Below are 18,071 nucleotides of genomic sequence, written 5' to 3' on the forward strand. Positions count from 1 at the left end.
GATAAAGCATTTAGCTGATAGATTTTTCTCTCCTTTTAGGAAGAAGAAGGAACAACTGACATTTTCAGAGAAATCCCTATGGACTCTGTTGTGAAGGAAAACTTACAGAGTAGGTTATCATCAGATCTGTCTGCCCTGTGTACGTTCCTGGGGAATTTAGCATTTATTTCTTCTCTGCAGGGGTACTGATGAGCTAAAAGTCCAACAAAAGCTTCAGCTAGTCCCAGCTAAGTCGTTCAAGAGGCAGAGAAAGTCCATAGAAAAATCTGGAGTTCTGCTTCTCTGCTTTAGGAAACTAAAGCTGAGTCTCCTCGTTTATCAGGAAGAAGAAGAGAGAATCTGATTACAGCACAGAAGTATTTTCTAGGGGAAAAGGCTAAAGAGTCTTTAATTTAGCTGTAGGAGGTGGAGCAGGAGCCTCGTCCTGATGCCAGACAAACTCAGAAGGGCACAGATGGCAGCAGCAATGGTGTGAGTCATTGGCCAGGACAAAAAAAACTAGTGGAATCTCTCTCTGTTGCAATCGAAAGACAGCATGGAGCTGTCATTAAACTCCTCACTGAGTTGATTCATCTCACTAAAGGCAGAAAAATAATTTGGAAATAACCCCCTGTAGCCTTTTTAGTAGTCTGGAACAGCTCCGTGAAGGGCTGGATTAGCTCTAGGGCTGGTGAGAGGCTGGATTGCGTTGGCCTTGAGCAGGGAAACAAGGAGCAGGAACCCTCTCAGCCTGTTCAACCAGTTTGGCTGTATCACTGGAAATTACACCTTGTGTCTCTGGTGCTCAGCTTCAGGCTTGGCCTTGTGGTCTATAATTTCAAAATAGACCTGGTATTAGGTGAGATCCAGAGATGTCTGTCATTAAGTGCTGATTTCCTACCTCACCTGACATTTTATATTGCCCACTAGGTTTATTTTCACCGTTTGAGTCCGACATGGGCTTAGGACATCCAAACCAAATGAAACGAGAGATAAACAAGAGTGGTGAGGAGTGTGAAAGTGGAAATTCAGCCCTGGAGGTGAACTCCATGGTCCAGATCACCTTGGACAAGGGAAATCAGGTTTCAGGAATCATCCGCTGGTTGGGTTACCTGCCCCAAATCAAGCATAAAATGGCAGGAGTTGAACTGGTAAGGAGCAAAATATTTCCTGCTGTGAGCTTGTATATCAGAACGGGCAGGTTTTGGTGGTTCTTCTCTTCTCCTTGAAGACCTTCAGCTTGTGGCTGCATATTTCACAGCCTGACCCAGGCCTCTGACGTGTCAGAGCGTGAACTGTGGGGGCAAGCGCACAATTGTGCCCTCCCTTAGGCTGGGGAGAGCCTGTGGAATGGTTATGAGGGCTGGTTTTGCTCTCTTCTAGAGCGATGTTCTTGGAATACGGAATGGAATAACGATGAATGGCATCAATAGGTTCAAAACATAACCAGAATAAATGAAAAAAGTCAACAAAATGCCACCAAACTTGAACAGAGCTCTTAAGATATTAAATGGCCGAATGAAGAATTGCAGCTAGTTCTTGGAAATCCTGCTCTCATGGTATTCCTCAATGTTTTTTTTTTTTTTTCCCAGGATGAAGATAAGGGGGTCACTGCTGGCGAATGGCTGGGCAAATATTATTTCCACTGCGCTCCAAAGCGCGGCCTCTTCGTGAAGCTGCAGTCCTGCCAGCCTGACATTCGCTTCCAGTGTTCGCGCAACAGCAACCTGAGCCTCGTGGATTATGGTAAATTCTCTGAGGAGAGGGGAGATGGTGCCATGCTGGGTCAAGGCATGCTATAGAGAAGTCTCACGCATAGTGTCTTAATCAGTGGTTTAATATTCTTCACTTTCTTTAAGTGTTCCAAAAGATGTCAGTTTTAAGAATCATAGAATCACAGAATGGTTTGGGTTGGAATGGACCTTAAAGATCACCGAGTTCCAACCCCCCTGCCATGGGCAGGGACACCCTCCACCAGTTCAAGTCGTCCTTCAGTGAGCAGGTTGTTCAAAGCCCCATCCAGCCTGGCCTTGAACACCTCCAGGGATGGGGCATCCCCATCCACAAGGATGCTGAGGTTGCTGTGGTGGTGTTTATAGGGAATGCCCCACAAATGTGAGAGATAGTAAGGAATTTATTACGGAGATAATGTAGACTAGGACATTGAATATAGGGCAAGGTGCTGTGAATGGCTCTAAAAATGAGACCTCGCTTGCTTGGATGTGCTGGAAAAAGGGAAGCTGGCAGGAAATGTTGAGGGGTAACAGAGGACAGAAGTCATAGAATCATAGAATGGTTTAATTTGGAAGGGACCTTTAAAGGTCATCTAGTCCAAGCCGCCTGTAATTATGATCATCATCATCATCGCCTTTGAAGCTTAAGGAGATTACAGACCAGTGGGATGAGGCTTTTAAAGCCCGGTTGCCTGTTTGTCCAGTTGCTACTGGGGTAGCAGCTCTTTCAGCAGATCCCAAGCTTGTGTATAACGCAGCACCAGCTCGTTTGTAGCTCTTTTTGTCTTCTTTATACTTGGCATAATGATGGCAGAGGCAGTGTGGATTGCTAGGACATGGCTGTAGTGAGGAAGAGAGGGTTTTGTCTCCATTTCCAGTAAATGAATTACTAAAGAGACAAGTCTTCATCCCACCATGGTTCAGTCCCAGCAGGAGCAGCGCAGAAGTACGAGGTGCCGACCTCTAAGCAGAGCTCTGGGGCACTGGTGAAGGGCAGAGCTGATCCAGACGAGGTGGGAGGCTAAAGGGAATTGCTTCTGTCGCTTCTTTTGCAGGAGGGCAAGAAATTCTTCCACAGACTCCAGAGAGTTTTCCTCCCCTCAGGAACGATGCAGCGGTTCATGTTCTGCGAGGGCGGATGAAGGGGATCCAAGGCCACTGTAATTCCTGTTATATGGACGCAGCTCTTTTCAGGTAAGGACCCGCTTGGGTGGTGTCATTTCATTAAATGGTGGTTTTTTTAATTGGCCAGAGCCCTAAATTGCAGCATTTCCCTGGACTTCCAACGCGGCTGGAAATTTACCCAGTCCAGAGCAGAATATAACTGTGTGGAGATGCAGCCTCAATATTTGCTGCTTTTTTATCTCCTTCCTAATCTGGTAGGTTCTCAGGCCCTGGAATATCCCTGGTGAGTACCTAAGGTACCCGTGTGTCTGTCATGCAGGGCGGTGAGAGATCGTAGCTCTCTGGACTTGGACCATGCTGACTCCATCACTGGAGGTAATGGCTGGAAACATTTCAAAGAAACTGCCCAGGAGGTCCCAGCTTCACTGTGCAGCACTGTTTGGAGAGGAAAAGACTCAGTGATGTCCCCCTATGAGCAGTTTTGGCTGCAAAGTATGAGATTTCATTCTCTCTGAGCTGTTTTGTTGCTTACTACCAGTGTTCGTTAAACTAGATGTGGTTTATCTCACTGCAGAGACGCACTGCCACTCACCTTTCCCTAATTGCATGCATGGATTGTTGAAAATAAAAGCTACCGACGGTCACCAGGCACAATGGTTTGGTTCTAACAAACCCATCAGACTTTGACAGCACTCTCTTTTCACAGCCTCTTCTCCTGTACATCTGTGCTGGACTCCATGCTCTTCAAGCCCTTCCCACTGTGTGACAGAAATGTCCAGAGCATTCTGCGGGATGAGATCGTTAATCCCCTCCGAAAGTGAGTATAGTACGTGGGAATTTTGGAAGTAATCCATCTGCCTTCATACCTTCTCTGCTGCCCTGACAGATGGTTCCTATCACTGAGGGAAAGGGTTACCTGGAGGGTTTCTCCTTATCAGCCACATCCAAATGTCTTCATATCCAGTTTCTCTTCCAGTTTTTCCTTTTCCCAGGTTGTGAGGCTGTTCTGATTCCTACTGTACATGCAGGGGTCTCTCCTGCTCAGAAGGAAGCCTTGTTCTCAGTGAAGGGATGAAAGGGGGATTTCTGGGGTCGAGACCACCTCTGTGGAGGAACTCTGGAGCTGATGAAGCAATGGCATAGCTTTCATCGGCAGTTATGCAATCCCAAGCTGGATGGGTGTAGATCATGGCACGAGAGCTAAATTCTCTGGACTTTGTGTCAAAGATACCAGGTTCGTTCCTCATCCTTGCTAGAGAGGTGTGGAAGAGAGGGATGGTTGAACATAAGACATTAACATCCTCCTTGGGGACCAGTGCCCTGCCACTGGCCGCAGAAATACAGCCCTGGGGTGTTCTGTGATGCTGATTGATGAAGAGCAGCCCTGCAGAGAAGGGTTTGGGGGTACTGGTAGGTGCAAAATTGGACATGAGATGGCAACATGTGCTTGCAGCCCAGAAAGCCAACCGTGTCCTGGGCTTCATCACCAGCAGTGTGACCAGCAGGGCAAGGGAGGGGATTCTCCCCCTCTGCTCCACTCTGGTGAGACCCCCCTGGGGTGCTGCACCCGGCTCTGGGGTCCTCAGCACAGGACAGACACGGAGCTGCTGGAGCGGGGCCAGAGGAGCCACGGAGATGGTGCGAGGGCTGGAGCAGCTCCCACAGTCTGAGAGAGTTAGTGTGCAGCCTGGAGAAGAGAAGGCTCCGGCGAGACCTTCTTGCCGTCTTCCAGTAATTGAAGTAAGCTTATAAAAAAGGCAAAGAGAAGATTTTACCAGGGCTGGTAGTGACAGGACAAGGGGCAATGGTTTTAAACTAAAAGAGGGTCGGTTTAGGTCAGACATAAGGAAATGTTTTACAGTGATGGTGATGAGACGCGAGACCAGGTTGCCCAGAGCAGCTGTGGATGCCCCATCCCTGGAAGTGTTCGAGATCGGGTTGGACAAAGCTTTGAGCAACCTGATCTAGTGACACATCACTGTCTGTGTTGGGGGAGGTTGGACTAGATGATCTTTAAAGGTCCCTTCCCACCGAAACCATTAGATGATTCTATGATTTAAATACACCAGAGAGATCACCTGCAGCTGCTTCTTGTTTCTAGGACTGGCTTTGTCAGAGCTGGGAGTGTGATGCACCTTAGGGAGCAGCTAACTGAAAAGGGCCAATGTTCAAGCTTTACCAACGCTGAAAAAGGTAATTTCCTCTCTGAGGCCTTCCCTGGGATGCTTTGCTGTGTGCTGCCTCATCCAGGCACTGGGCTGACAACTTAATTGTCTGCTTCTCCCAGGCACGTGCATTGATAGGCCTGCTGTGCTGTTCTTGTATGTAAAAATGCACGTGTGAAATACTTTCAGCTTTTAAAAGTCGACCGTCTTTTCAACTGAAATTTCTCCTGAAGTCGGATGGAAATGTGGGAATTGCTGGGTCTCTACCTGGTGGCAGCTGTTGCCAGGAGGGGAGATGAAGATCTGTGTGAACAGAATTTAAACAAAGGAAATTTCCTTGACATTTATACTTTGAGTTATACACTGATAAGTCCCTTCCTGATGTCCCTGCCAGAATCCATCTCAATTTATCCTTTTGCCAAGACTCCAGGTTCACAAAATGCTGGCTCATATTTATCTGGCAGTTTTTACCTTCTGGATGCCGTGGAGCAAGGGAGCATTCCTGGTGTGGTGTGACCCATGTTTTTCTCTGATTTTTCAGATCCTGAAGAGTTTCTCAATCTCATAATGCATCAGGTCCTAGGAATAGAGCCCCTCTTGAGACTGCAGTAAGTTTCCAGATCTAAGCGATACAATTTACCCAGGCCAGGCTCATTAGTTATCCATGTCCCGATCACCAGGTGTTATTTGTCCCTTTTCATCCAGGCTTTGAAGGCACAGCTCAGGGAGTTGTGTGCAGACTGTGTGATCTTGCTTCTTGTCATCTTGTCCCAGGTGATGCAGCCAGGAAAAGACACTTCTAAACCCTCCCTGTAGGTGCCGCCTTCAGAAAATTTTTATTAAAAACCTTATTTCATGCTTAGGGAGAGCCAGCAGTGGTTTGAGAAACTTAGTGGCCAACTTCAATGCAGAGCCAGCCTTTGGATGCGTTTGGGATGTATCCAGACTGTCAAATTGGCTCAGGTCCTGCAGCCTCTCAACCAGGCAGTCCATGGATGCAGTCCCAGTTTTTTAGGACTCTACAAAGAGGATGAGAGGCTGAAGGAAGCCAAAAATAACTGTGCTGTTTGGGAGCATAGAAGGGGATTGTTCGGTTTCTGTGCTCCTTTGTTGAGATGTCAGTCAAGTCGTAGATCGTGGAGTACTCGGAAGGGCTGAGCACAAAGACGACTCTGTACTGCAGGTCCCCTGCAGAAGACCATCTGAAGGAAATCTTTTCTCTGCTGGCTCAGGGGATGTAGGGGTTGTGGGAGATCTTCTGCACACAACTCACCTTTTGAATGTAGTGAGTTTTGCTCTGTGATTTTTGTACGTGCAGTTAGAAATAGATCTTTCATCTGAGAAAGGATTTCACTGATTGTGCCATAGTGCAGTTGATTTAAAAATTATTGCAGTGTGTTTAAATATTTACATCAAGGTGGGGAAATTGAGTTTTGCTTATAGGAGCAGGATGTGATGCTATGGAGGGATAATGAGACTGAAGATGGTATTTGTATCCTCCTCTCATGGCATGTATTTAGTATTTCTGAGTGGAAAAAGTGCTTCGTGTCTGTTGTACCAAGCAGCCCTAAAAGCTCTTGCAGGACAAAACCAGTATGTCCTCTAGGAGCTCAAGATTTTTGTGGCACGACATAAACAAGCCCCATGACCACTCCTTGCAGGTCAGGAGGCCAGAAGGAGCAGGACTGTTACTGTTACCAGATATTTATGGACAAACAGGAGGATCTGGTGGTTCCTGATGTGCAGCAGTTAGTGGAACGCTCCTTCCTGTCCTCCGATCTGAAGCTAGTGGAGGTGAGCCCGGCTACCTTCCACCTCCGCTGCTATCTGCTGCCTCTTTCTTGCTTCCTCCAAAATATCTCTGCCTGCCAGTAAGCCTGCAGTGGGTCTAGTGTCTTATTTCCAACACTGCAAAGCAGCAGTTTCCCTGTTGCCATTTTGTCTTGCAAATAATCAGAGCAGAAAATCTTATTCTCAGCAGCAATATGGAAAGAAGAATCTCTGAGGCATGTCTTTTCTGGCAGGGTGACTCGTTTGTTTTTCTTTTCCCAGATCCCATCTTGCTTCATTATCCAAATGCCACGTTTTGGAAAAGAATATAAAATGTTCAGCAAAATCATTCCTTCCTTGGAGCTGGATATAACAGATCTGCTGCTTGACAGTAAGTTGTTGGGCAGTTGGGACTGCGACCAACTGGGTGACAGGTCTTGCCTCTTTGGGTTGTGAAAAGATGTGAGGTGGGATCGTGGTGCGATTCTTCTTCCCTGAACACCAGTTTTGGCAGGAACAAGTTGGATTTCAGGTGAGACCTGGAGAAGACACATCTTGTGACCCCTGTTGCTCCTGCAGGTCCCAGGGAATGCTGCGTGTGTGGCGACGTTGCCACCCTGGAGTGTTCGGAGTGTTTCAAAGACAAGGTATTTGCAGCTACGGGCCTGAAGCAGTTCTGCAGCTCCTGCTCCAGACAGGTATTCAGTTTCTTTGGGTGCTTACAAAATCTGCCTTGGTGGCTGACAGCAGATTGAACACCCCAAAATATTCACATTTCCCTTCCAGCCATTCGGGTTGGGCACAGAGGGGACACTTCCTGAGCATCAAACCAACCACCTTCATCAGCTGCGTGAGCGGGGTTACATGCTGCACATTATTGAACCCTTTATATTGAACCTCCCTTTAGGGGAGGTTTAGGCTGGATATTAGAAAAAAATTCTTCACTGAAAGAGTGATCAGGCATTGGAACAGGCTGCCCAGGGAAGTGGTGGAGTCGCCATCCCTGGAGGGGGTCAAGAAACGTGTAGATGTGGTGCTTTGGGACATGGTTTAGTGGGTTAGGTGGTGTTGGGTTGACGGTTGGACTTGATGATCCTTGAGGTCTTTTCCAACCTTGATGATTCTATGATTCTCTGTTTACACAGAGCCTAAATAAGCACTGATCCTGCCCGGACTGAGTGCTGGGTGCTCCATGCTGTCTCACCGGGAGCATTCTTACAGCTTTCTGGCCTTTCTTGGAGAGTGACAGGCTTCCATCTCGGCTTCTTGCTGCCAGCCTGTTGACACAATGCCATTCTCTGGCATGCAGGGACCTGTTAGAGACTGGCCCGGGTTGCCCAGAGAAGCTGTGGATGCCCCATCCCTGCAGGTGTTCAAGGCCAGGCTGGATGAGGCTTTGGGCAACCTGGGCTAGTGGGAGGTGTCCCTGCCCATGGCAGGGGGGTTGGGACTAGACAATCTTTAATGTCCTTTCCAACCGTAGGAAAAAAAAAAATTAAAAAAAAAATCAGATCAGTGGGGAATAAACTGGGGGTCCAACCCCTGCAAACTCCTCTTTTTGGCAGGCCAGGTTCAGTTCTGCCCGCTCAGCCGTGCCATCCCATCATCTCTCCTCAGGTTCACTCCCACTACCGACGCAAAGCACACAAGCCAACGCGGCTGCACGTCCCACAAGAGTTTCACAGCCGGAGCCCCTATGGCAGCCAACAAGTCCCTCATGAAAAGATGGAGCTTTTTGCAGTGCTCTGCATCGAGACCAGTCATTACGTCTCCTTTGTGAAATACGGCCCAGAGAAAGAACACTGGATGTTCTTCGACAGCATGGCTGACAGGCACGGTGAGGACGCGGCGGTGGGATCGGAGCTTTGGTGGCAGCTGGGTGCTGCATTGTGGGCGTGTGAGTAGACACAGGCAGGGTGCAGGAACAACCACAAACCATGGGTGAAATGCAAAGAGTAGATTTCTTGGTGTTAGCTTGCAAACCAGGGGAAAATTCCGCAGCAGTAACCTGGTAAACTGAGGCAACTCTGCAACTGCACTCAGTCCGGCGCATGCACAGAGGGGAACAGGACCAGTGGAGCTCGGTCCTTGTGAGAGAGTGGAAAAGAAGGAATGCCTGAGCCTGCTGCTGTCTCCTGTATTTACCAGTACCTGAAGGGGGCCTACAGGAGAGATGGGGAGGCACTCTTTTATCAGGGAGTGTAGTGAGAGGACAAGGGGTAACGGGTATAAGCTGAAAGAGGGGAGATTTAGACTAGAAATTAGGAGGAAATTTTTACTGTGAGGGGGGTGAGACCCTGGCCCAGGTTGCCCAGAGAAGCTGTGGATGCCCCATCCCTGGAGGTGTTCAATGCCAGGCTGGATGAGCCCTTGGGCAACCCAGGCTAGTGGGAGGTGTCCCTGCCCATCGCAGGGGAATTGGAACTCTGTGATCTCTAAGGTCCTTTCCAGCCGAAACCATTCTGTGATTCTATGATTTAGGCTCTCTCTGGACCCCGCTTCCAACAGGGACCATTTAAATAAACCCCAGAGAAGAGTATGGCCAGGCCAAGCATGTGTGAGTTCCTCCTGGTGCTTTCATCCTCCTGCTGTGTTCAAACAAGGGACTTGTCAAGCCAGCTGGGACTAGTTGCTGTGTGGGTGAGGACTGTTCTGTCCTTCCCCACTTTATTGTTGGCCTCCAGATCTCTCAGAAAAGGCACTAGGAGGAAGTTTTTTACTGTGAGGGTGGTGAGGCGCTGGCCCGTGCCCAGAGCAGCTCTGGATGCCCCATCCTTGGAGGGGTTCAAGGCCAGGCTGGATGAGGCTTTGAGCAACCTGGGCTAGTGGGAGGTGTCCCTGCCCATGGCAGGGGGGTTGAAACTCGGTGATCTTTAGAGTCCCTTCCAACCCAAACCATTCTATGATTCTGTGAAGTTATTCTTGAGTGTGATGGTATCTGCTTGAGCTGTAGATCCCTTGGGACCTGGTTTGGAATTTTCTCCTTTTTTTTTTTCCTCGGTTAGGTGATGAAAATGGCTTCAACATTCCTACGGTAGCGCTGTGCCCTGAAGTTGCCAAATATCTGGACTTGCCACTGGCTGTGCTGGCCCTAGAGCAACCTCGGGACATGGATGGAGTGGCCAAACGCCTCTTCTGCGACGCCTACATGTACATGTACCAAAGCAAGAAGATGGCACTTTACAAATGACGCTGCCTCGGGCTGGTGCCACAGAGCAGCAAGACGTCAGAAATTTGAGCTTGGATCAACCCTGCAGCTCCTCATGGGTGAAAGCAGCCGGGTCTGGGTGCACCGAGCTTCCACTTCTGCCTCTTCTTACCTCTTCCAGTATCTGGTATCAAACTATCCACATCAGCCTGTCCAGGTTTGTTAAACCTGGCATTAGCGAGCGATATTTTGGACTCCTGGCAGACCTGGACTCTGAATTATTTACGTTCAAATTCATTCTCATTTCTTACCTTCCCTTTCCACCCTCCCTCCTTCCCAGGCACTCTGCAGCTCTGCCCTACCTCAGAGTCCTCCTCAAAATCCTTTTCTCCCTGCCTGCCCTTCCCTCCAAAGCTGAGGACCAGCATCTAACCAAAACATGAGGAATTATCCTCAGGTTTGCAAAAAGCACGAGAAAACCACAGCCTCGTCCTGCACAAGACATCCTCACGTGGACTTGCAGAATGAGAAAACCAGGAGGTGTGAGCTGCACCGGTGTGGCTAAGAGATGGGTCATGACGAGATATTTTCTTGAGGTGCAGGATGTGACCCCGCACCTAAAGCTGGGTCCCTGAATTTTCTGCGCTTCCCTTATCCAGCAGTAAAACTCTGTCACTTTTACCCACCGTCCTTTATTTTCAGCCATGAGATTAATTGTATGTTTTGAGCTGCAACGTTTAAAAATACGTATTTTTGTAAGAACAAAACTCAAAGAAAGATGGACCAGAGGAACAGCATGTGAGCTCATTATGCTGTCTTCTTTTTTGCAAAATTTGTGACACGATGGGGTGTTTTAACCTCACTTTTAGCACTTACCGTCCCATCTCTGCATCCACTTCTGACTAATAACAGAATTCAAAGGGCAAAAATGATAAAAATTAGCACTTTTAGATTTTCTGATGTGACTACAGTAAGGATTAGGGTCTCTAGGTGGAAACTGCTATTACTGAAGTTAAATAATTTAAATTTGCAAACTGGGGCTTCTCTGCCATTAAGCACAAGCAGGGGGAAGCTCTTACGGATTCAGTGCTATGAACTGGGCTGCCTAGATTCCAACTTGCACTGACAGGACACCAAAACCTCGAGGGATGCATCCAGGAGTCCCAGAAATTTCCTTCCACCTCTTTTTTCCTCTTTAACGCAGGGTGCAGTAATTGTAAGACGCAGCCCATAGCTTTCTGTTGGCCTTGTTGGCTTGGGCCATGTAATAAACGTGGTTTGGGATTATTTTTTTTTTTTTGAGAGCAGGTTTGTGCTGCTAACTGGGACCTCAAAAGCTTGGTGGTTGTATTGGCTTTCTGGTGTGTCCCTTATTTCTACAAAGGATCGCTGGTGGGTAACGAACCCAGATTATTAACACATTTAATGTCAAGTCAGCTTCCAAATGCCCTTGCTGGAGACATCACCAAGTTGACCCCACAGCAGCAATGTGTCCTCATGGTAGAAAAGGCGGTCGGAGAAATGTCACCAGCAGGTCCAGGGTAGGGATCCTTCCCCTCTGCTCACCACTGAGGAAGCCACACCTGGAGTACTGGATCCAGTTTTGAGCTCCCCAGTATGAGAGAGAAGAGAGACCAACAAAGGACCACAAAGATGATGAAGGGACTACGAGGAAAGGTTGAGAGAGCTGGGACTGTTCAGCCTGGGGAAGAGAAGGCTCAGGGGGATCTCATCAATGTTTAGAAACACCTGAAAGGAGGGTTCAGAGAGGACAGAGCCAGGACCAAGAGGCCACGGACACAAACTGAAACACGGGAGGTTCCCTCTGAATGTCAGGAAACGCTTCATCACTGCGAAGATGACAAGCCCTGGCACAGAGAGGTGGTGGAGTCTCCATCCTTAGAGATATTCCAGATGGTCCTGGGCAAAAGCAGAGCACCAGCAGCTGAAGAGTCTGTCTCAAGGTAGGAGAAATGGTGGCAGATCTCACAATGGATCATCCCAAGGATGGATACCCTGCTCTTGCTTGAGAACCTCCAGCTGATCCTCTGGGACCATGGAGAGGGACACGGAGGTGCTGGTGTCTTTCTTCATCTGCTTCAAGTTGCTCTTCATTCCTTCTCTCCTAAGAACTCAAGACAATCTCTACTCAGGTACACTGGGCGTTGGGCTCATAGCTCTGGTGCTTCTGCTCTAAAAAAAATGTAAGTTTTAATAACAAAAACTTGGTTTTGTTCTTGGTTTTCCTGGAGTTTGGTTTTGTTTTTTTTTTCCTCTCTTAAAATGCTGTATGATACTGTGCCCGCAGCTGGAACATTGCAACAGGGACCTCCAGCCTGTTGGATTTTTTTTTTTTAGAAATGAGACCATCAGGCCATGCTTCATTAAACTCTTATTTTTTGTGCTGCAAAACCACAGCTGTTCCTGGGTGTGCAAACAGGGTTGGGGTCTGGGCCTGCGCAGGTGCTGCTTCCTGGGGATTTCCCTGTTGCCCTTCCACACTGCATGGCTCAATCCTGGGTCTGTACATTTTACAAGCTCAGGAAATGACTTACTAGCTCCAGATTTGGGCAGGATTAGAGAAAATACGCAAGTCTCTGAGAAGATTCAGTCTGTGCAGCTTTTTTTTCCCCCCATTCCATGCAACAACTTCTCTTGACCCTGTTTTGATAAAGCTTTCAAGTGGTCATTGCCCAGGTATGAGACATACCCCCCCCCCCCACGGAGCTACAAGGTTTTTTCACTGGAATTAGGGTTACCAGGATGCCACAAAATGGGGCTGAGGCACCTGCTTGGGCCACCCTGACGCTCTCAGGGCTCAGCACTTGCTTTTCATTCCAAATTTATTCAGTCCTAAACCATGAAGTGAAGTGAAGGATGTTGAATTAAATATTCAAGCTGAAGGCAACAAGAGTTTTGAAGGACCAGAGGAGCATGGTGGTGTAGTGGGTAAAGTCCTTTAATTCATTTTTTTTAAGTTGGATGCTTAGGTGGAAGTCCCATGGCAGGGGGATGGAACTCGATGATCTTTAAGGTCCTTTCCATCCCAAACCACTCCATGATTCTAAGTTAATTTTGGGGATTAGTGCCACATTTTTTCTATGAACATCAGGTTAGAGAGTGCAGGCGTCAACCTGGACCTGGCCTCCACGCCCCAGTGAAGGCATAAAAAATGGAAAGAGAAAAAATGTGGCCACAGACACAAAGACTAGAATTGGAAGGGCAAAGCGCATCAGCCACAGATGTCCCACATGACAGGGGTTGGGGACAGGCTGGCCCTTCCCATGGTAGGACTTCTCCTTGTGCACTCAAAATTTGGTCTCTAGTGCCACAGAGGAACTTCAATATCGATTGCCACCACAGAAGGTGTGGGGCTGGCAGGGCCACCGAGGTGGGAAGCGCTGCCGCAGAAGGTGGCACAGGGATGGCAGGGTCACCGAGGCAGGCAGCACTGCCACAACAGAAGGCACAGGGGTGGCAGGGCCACTGAGGCAGGCAGAACTGTCACAGCAGAAGGTGCAGGGACAGCAGGGCCACCGAGGCGGGCAGCACTGTCACAGCAGAAGGCACAGGGGTGGCAGGGCCACTGAGGCAGGCAGAACTGTCACAGCAGAAGGTGCAGGGACAGCAGGGCCACCGAGGTGGGCAGCATTGCCACAGCACAAGGCAGAGGGATGGCAGGGCCACCGAGGTGGGCAGCGCTGTCACTACAGAAGGCACAGGGTCGGCAGGGCCACCGAGGTGGGCAGTGCTGTCACAGCAGAAGGTGCGAGGCTGGCAGGGCCACCAAGGAAGGCAGAGGACCGTCACCTCCAGAGAACTTGGGGGCAGCTGCCTCCCAGCTCTGTCTGCCCTGTCTCTCTGTGCCCAGTTTTGCTACTGGGAGCACTGCCAGTTCCTGCAGGGTCCTCAGATTAGCGCAGCAGCGTCGTTAAAACCATTAATTCCCAATTAGTCACCTGGTCTTCAAAAAAGTGCAGAAGAAGAGCTGGCCCCAGGCAGGGGTTGTGTGGCCACAGCACAGGGGGCAAGCAGGGGTCCCCCCGTCACTGGCAGGCCTCCCGGAGCCGGTGCAGCCTCTCCGTCACAGCCACCTGACACGGCAACGAGAGGGGACAGTGAGCATGTGTTCTCCACGGGGGAGTGCAGCTCCATCGTGGAGCCACAGCGGCTTTGCTGAGGCCACCAAGGGCGCCCAGGTTCCTGTGTGTGTACCGATGGTGCTGGGCAAGCAGCCAACGTACCGGGTAGGGCTGTGGGTCACGGAGCCGGCGGTGAGCGGGGTTGAGGAGGCTGAGGGATGCCTGCACGTGGCTCCTCATCTCCGACAGGCTGGGTAGTGGCTCGCAAACCTACAGGGATGGAGATTTGTGACCATGTCCCATGTGGGGAGCCACCACCAATCCCTAACAAGTCACCTCCAAGCCGGACTCTGATGCCACCATGATGGTGGCACCTGAGTTGTTGGGGTGGGGAACATCACAGATGCAAGGAAACACTGAGGTTTAACCCTTTGATGTTGACATTACGGCCAAGACACTACGACCCTGGTCCTTCACCCAACGTTGGGGAGGACACTCCAACACCAGAAGGCAGAGCCACCCCTGACCTGGCCGTCTCTGACATATGTGCGATGGAGGGGCTCCACAGTGGTGGGCATGACCTTGGTGGCCTCATCAAGCCGCCCCAGGACACGGATCTCCAGCTCCTGCCCCGCGGTGGGCGACGGCTCCTCTTCCAGCGCCATGAGGTCCATGAAGGGGTGACCTGCAGGGGTGCCACATTAGGGGATAGCGGGGACAGGGTTATGAACCAGGAGAGGGCAACAGGGCAGCAACCGTGGCAAGGGTGTCCCAACTCACCAGCAGCGTCATAAAGCCGATAGATTGTCTTGGTCCCTGGGATCGTCATCTTCTCCTCGTCTTCTGTGAGCTTCAGGCAGGGGGAGCCATTGACCTCCACCAGCTGTAGGAGAAGGTAGTTATGGAAGTGGGCACCTTATTTTTGTCACACACCAGGTCATGTGGGTGCTGGGGACCGTGTTGAGCTCTGTATCCTCAGCACAGGACATACGTGGACCTGTTGGAGCAGGGCCAGAGAAGGCCACAGAGATGGTCCGAGGGCTGGAGCACCTCCGGTGTGAGGAAAGGCTGAGAGAGTTGGGGTTGTGCAGCCTGGAGAAGGCTCCAGGGAGACCTTCTAGCATCCTCCCAGTACTTAAAGGAGGCTTTTAAGAAAGATGAAGAAACTTTTTACCCTGGCCCGTAGTGACAGGACAAGGGGCAATGGTTTCAAACTGAAAGAGGGGAGATTTAGGTTGGATATAAGGAAGAAATTCTTCACAATGAGGGTTGTGAGACACTGGAAGATGTTGCCCAGAGAAGCTGTGGACGCTCCATCCCTGGAGGTGTTCAAGGCCAGGCTGGATAAGTCTTTGAGCAACCTGATGTAGTAGAAAATGTCCCCACCCATGGCAGGAGGTTGGACCTCGATGATCCTTAAGGTCTCTTCCACCCCAACCATTCCGTGATCTGACACCACAGCGTCCCTCAGGGCTGGATTCCCCCTTCGCCACTTGTCCCCACCCCTGTGAAGACCAGGAGAAGCCTGGGTGCCCCACGCTCCACGAGCAAAGCAGCAAGCTGCCAACCCTACCTTGTAAACACATCCCAGTGATGGCTGCAGGGGACACGTCACCAGGTTCATCCCGACACCAATCATGTCAATCTCGCTCCCCTGGTGCAGCAGAGAAGACAGCAGCTATCAGCAGCCCAACCCTGCTGGTATTTTTTTTTAAGCCTGGTATAAAACCGGAGCCACGGGGCAGGTCAGAGGATGCTCTGCCCAAAGGTGCCCGGTTTCTGCACCCAAAAACCCTTTATTTTTTCCAGCCTAGACCCTCTTCTCTGTTTTCACCCAGGGAGAAAGCCCCAGGTCACTCTCATGTTGTCCCCCCTCCACCCCCTAAACCTTCTTGGCACTGATGACGTCCTGGCCCTGTCAGCATCTCCCTCACCTCCCGCCTGAACTCCTCCAGGCTCTGCTCGCTGATGTCATTGCTGACAGCGATGGCGATGGTCTCAAACCATGGCACCTGGAAGCTAGAGAGTGACAGGAGAGTGAATGAGGGGGTGCAGAGTTTGGGGGGGGGGACCCCGGCTCCATTCACAGCACCCCCTTGACCTGCAGGAGCTCCCACCCCAGCAGGATGAGGTGCTGGGTGTCCAAAGTGGGGAAACTGGGAACCAGTGGCAGCCAAGCTGGACTTGGTGGGGGACTCACTGAGCAGCGCAGGCTCGGAACACTCGGCGGATCTCCTTGGATTGCTGCGCCAGGTCCCCGCTGTCCACACGCACCCCGATAGCCCGGTACCCCAGTTGGTGCAGGGCCAGCGCCACTGCACAGAAATTCGGCAAACCACTCCTGGCATGGGCGAGGAAGGGGTTAATGTCCCTTGCCTGGGGGGACAGGGACCCAGGACGGATCCAGCAGCTCATCCAGAGCCCTGCATCCAGCAACCGCAAAGCACAAGGATGCTGCCAGGTGGAAACATCCCTCCTCCAACCTTAATGATTCTGTGAGTCTATGATTTGAGGCCACCGAGCGAGGAGGGACACGTCTGTCCCCTCTGCTGTGGTGGCAGAGCCATGGGGACACAGTGTTCTCACCTCTGGACACAATACGTGTCCAACAGGCCCTGGAAATCCCGCGGGAAGCTGATGGCGTAGGATACGAAGGCGGCCAGCTCACCCCGATTCGCTTTTTCAGGGGGGCTCTGCAGGAGCTCACACACCCGTTGCAACCACGACTCAGCCAGGAGCGGGAGATCCACTGGGTCTCCTCCTGCCAGCGGTGACAGCTCCTGCCCAGGGAACACACCCTGTGACATCCTCCACAGCACCAGAAGCACGGCCACAGCCAGAGCATCCTGTCCCCTCCCCATGGTGACACTCACCCGCGGCTGCACCTCCTCCAGCGAGGTGAAGGACATGATGAAGGAATGAGCGATGGTGCCGCGCACTGGGATGCCATAGAGCTTCCCTGCCAGGACGTTGCTGGTGCAGTCAAAGCCTGCGAGGAGGGACAGAGGGGACACACGGGTGATGGCGTGGCCGTGGTGCCACCAGGCGCCGTGGGGAAGCACTCACCCCCTATGTAAGAGTATTTGGAAGCTGAAAGGGCACCATCGGGTCCCTGAGCGCGACGCAGCCCCATCTCCATGAGCTTCACGTCGGGGCCGGCGCGGAGTCGGAAGCGAGCAGCGTTGGTGGCCACCAGGCTGGGGAGAAGAAGGGACAGGTGACACCAAGCCAGGCTGAGCACAGAGCCACTGGTGGTGGGGCGCCAGCATGTGGCAGGGACCGTTGTGGACTTGAAGTGACAGATGTGGTCCCCAGCAGCTTGGGGACCAGAGGAGGACGTGTCCCCTACCTGGCGTAGTTGACCAAGCACAGCAACGTCGTCTCCAGCAGCTGCACCACCAGCAGAGGCCCCTTCACCTGCAGGAAAGGGACCTGTGGGGACAGCCGGGCAGTGATGTCCCCTGTCCCCCTCTGGGGACACAAAAGACAATGTCCCCAAAGCCGGGAAAGGTACGGAGCATGTCCCACCCTGGCGAAGACGACAGAGCCCTCTGGCACAGCTGAGACTGTGACCTCCGAGGTGTCCAGGGTGGCCAGATAATCGAAGAAGGCGTCTTCCGTGGTGCTGGGCAGGACGGAGCGCAGGTAGGCGACATCTGTGGGGACAGAGCTCAGCTGTCACCAGGACGGGTGGTCCCCTGAGCCACTATCTTGTGACACAGGTAGCTGAGCCTCCAGTGCTGGGGACAGGTGACAGCTTGGGGGCAGGGGGCAAGAGAGACATGGTGAGGTGGCGGTACTGTGGTCCCCAAGTCCCCTCTGAGGGACTGTCCGTGGCAGCGCTGTCCCCCTGGAGGGTGTCCCGGTGTCCCTCAAGTTGCCCTGAGGGCTGTCCCTGTCCGTCCCCTGCCCAGGTTGCCCTGAAGGGTCCCCCTGTCACTCAAAGGGCTGTCTCTGTCCCCTCCAGGTCCCCCAAGTTCCCCAGGTCCCTCTGAGGGCTGTCCCTGTCCCCTCCAGGTCCCCCGAGTTCCCCAGGTCCTTCTGAGGGCTGTCCCTGTCCCCTCCAGGT

The 18,071-nt window shown here is 51.4% G+C and overlaps 2 protein-coding genes across 2 annotated transcripts in view; one reads left to right on the plus strand and one right to left on the minus strand.

The window, feature by feature from the left end:
• LOC104460995 (ubiquitin carboxyl-terminal hydrolase CYLD-like) overlaps positions 1-9,962 on the plus strand; it is a 10,964-nt gene extending 1,002 nt beyond the window's left edge. The window contains exons 3-14 of the mRNA XM_010072411.1: positions 40-109; positions 910-1,130; positions 1,572-1,725; positions 2,768-2,906; positions 3,544-3,654; positions 4,939-5,030; positions 5,544-5,610; positions 6,664-6,796; positions 7,055-7,163; positions 7,352-7,470; positions 8,390-8,609; positions 9,778-9,962. Coding sequence (XP_010070713.1) covers positions 40-109; positions 910-1,130; positions 1,572-1,725; positions 2,768-2,906; positions 3,544-3,654; positions 4,939-5,030; positions 5,544-5,610; positions 6,664-6,796; positions 7,055-7,163; positions 7,352-7,470; positions 8,390-8,609; positions 9,778-9,962 — 1,620 coding nt within the window. The remainder of the gene's footprint in view (positions 1-39; positions 110-909; positions 1,131-1,571; positions 1,726-2,767; positions 2,907-3,543; positions 3,655-4,938; positions 5,031-5,543; positions 5,611-6,663; positions 6,797-7,054; positions 7,164-7,351; positions 7,471-8,389; positions 8,610-9,777) is intronic.
• A 4,004-nt stretch (positions 9,963-13,966) lies between these two features.
• Positions 13,967-17,658, minus strand: NAPRT (nicotinate phosphoribosyltransferase; the record flags this gene model as incomplete). The annotated part of the gene is made up of 12 exons (XM_010072412.1): positions 13,967-14,014; positions 14,165-14,272; positions 14,530-14,687; positions 14,783-14,885; positions 15,576-15,656; positions 15,937-16,021; positions 16,203-16,343; positions 16,589-16,782; positions 16,876-16,991; positions 17,069-17,199; positions 17,352-17,473; positions 17,531-17,658. Coding segments are annotated over 12 exons (1,415 nt in total), but the record flags the coding sequence as incomplete, so codon positions are not given.
• Between the last annotated feature and the right edge of the window lie 413 nt (positions 17,659-18,071).

Source organism: Pterocles gutturalis, unplaced genomic scaffold, assembly GCF_000699245.1.
Source record: "Pterocles gutturalis isolate BGI_N339 unplaced genomic scaffold, ASM69924v1 scaffold8177, whole genome shotgun sequence".
Taxonomy (NCBI): Eukaryota; Metazoa; Chordata; class Aves; order Pterocliformes; family Pteroclidae; genus Pterocles; species Pterocles gutturalis.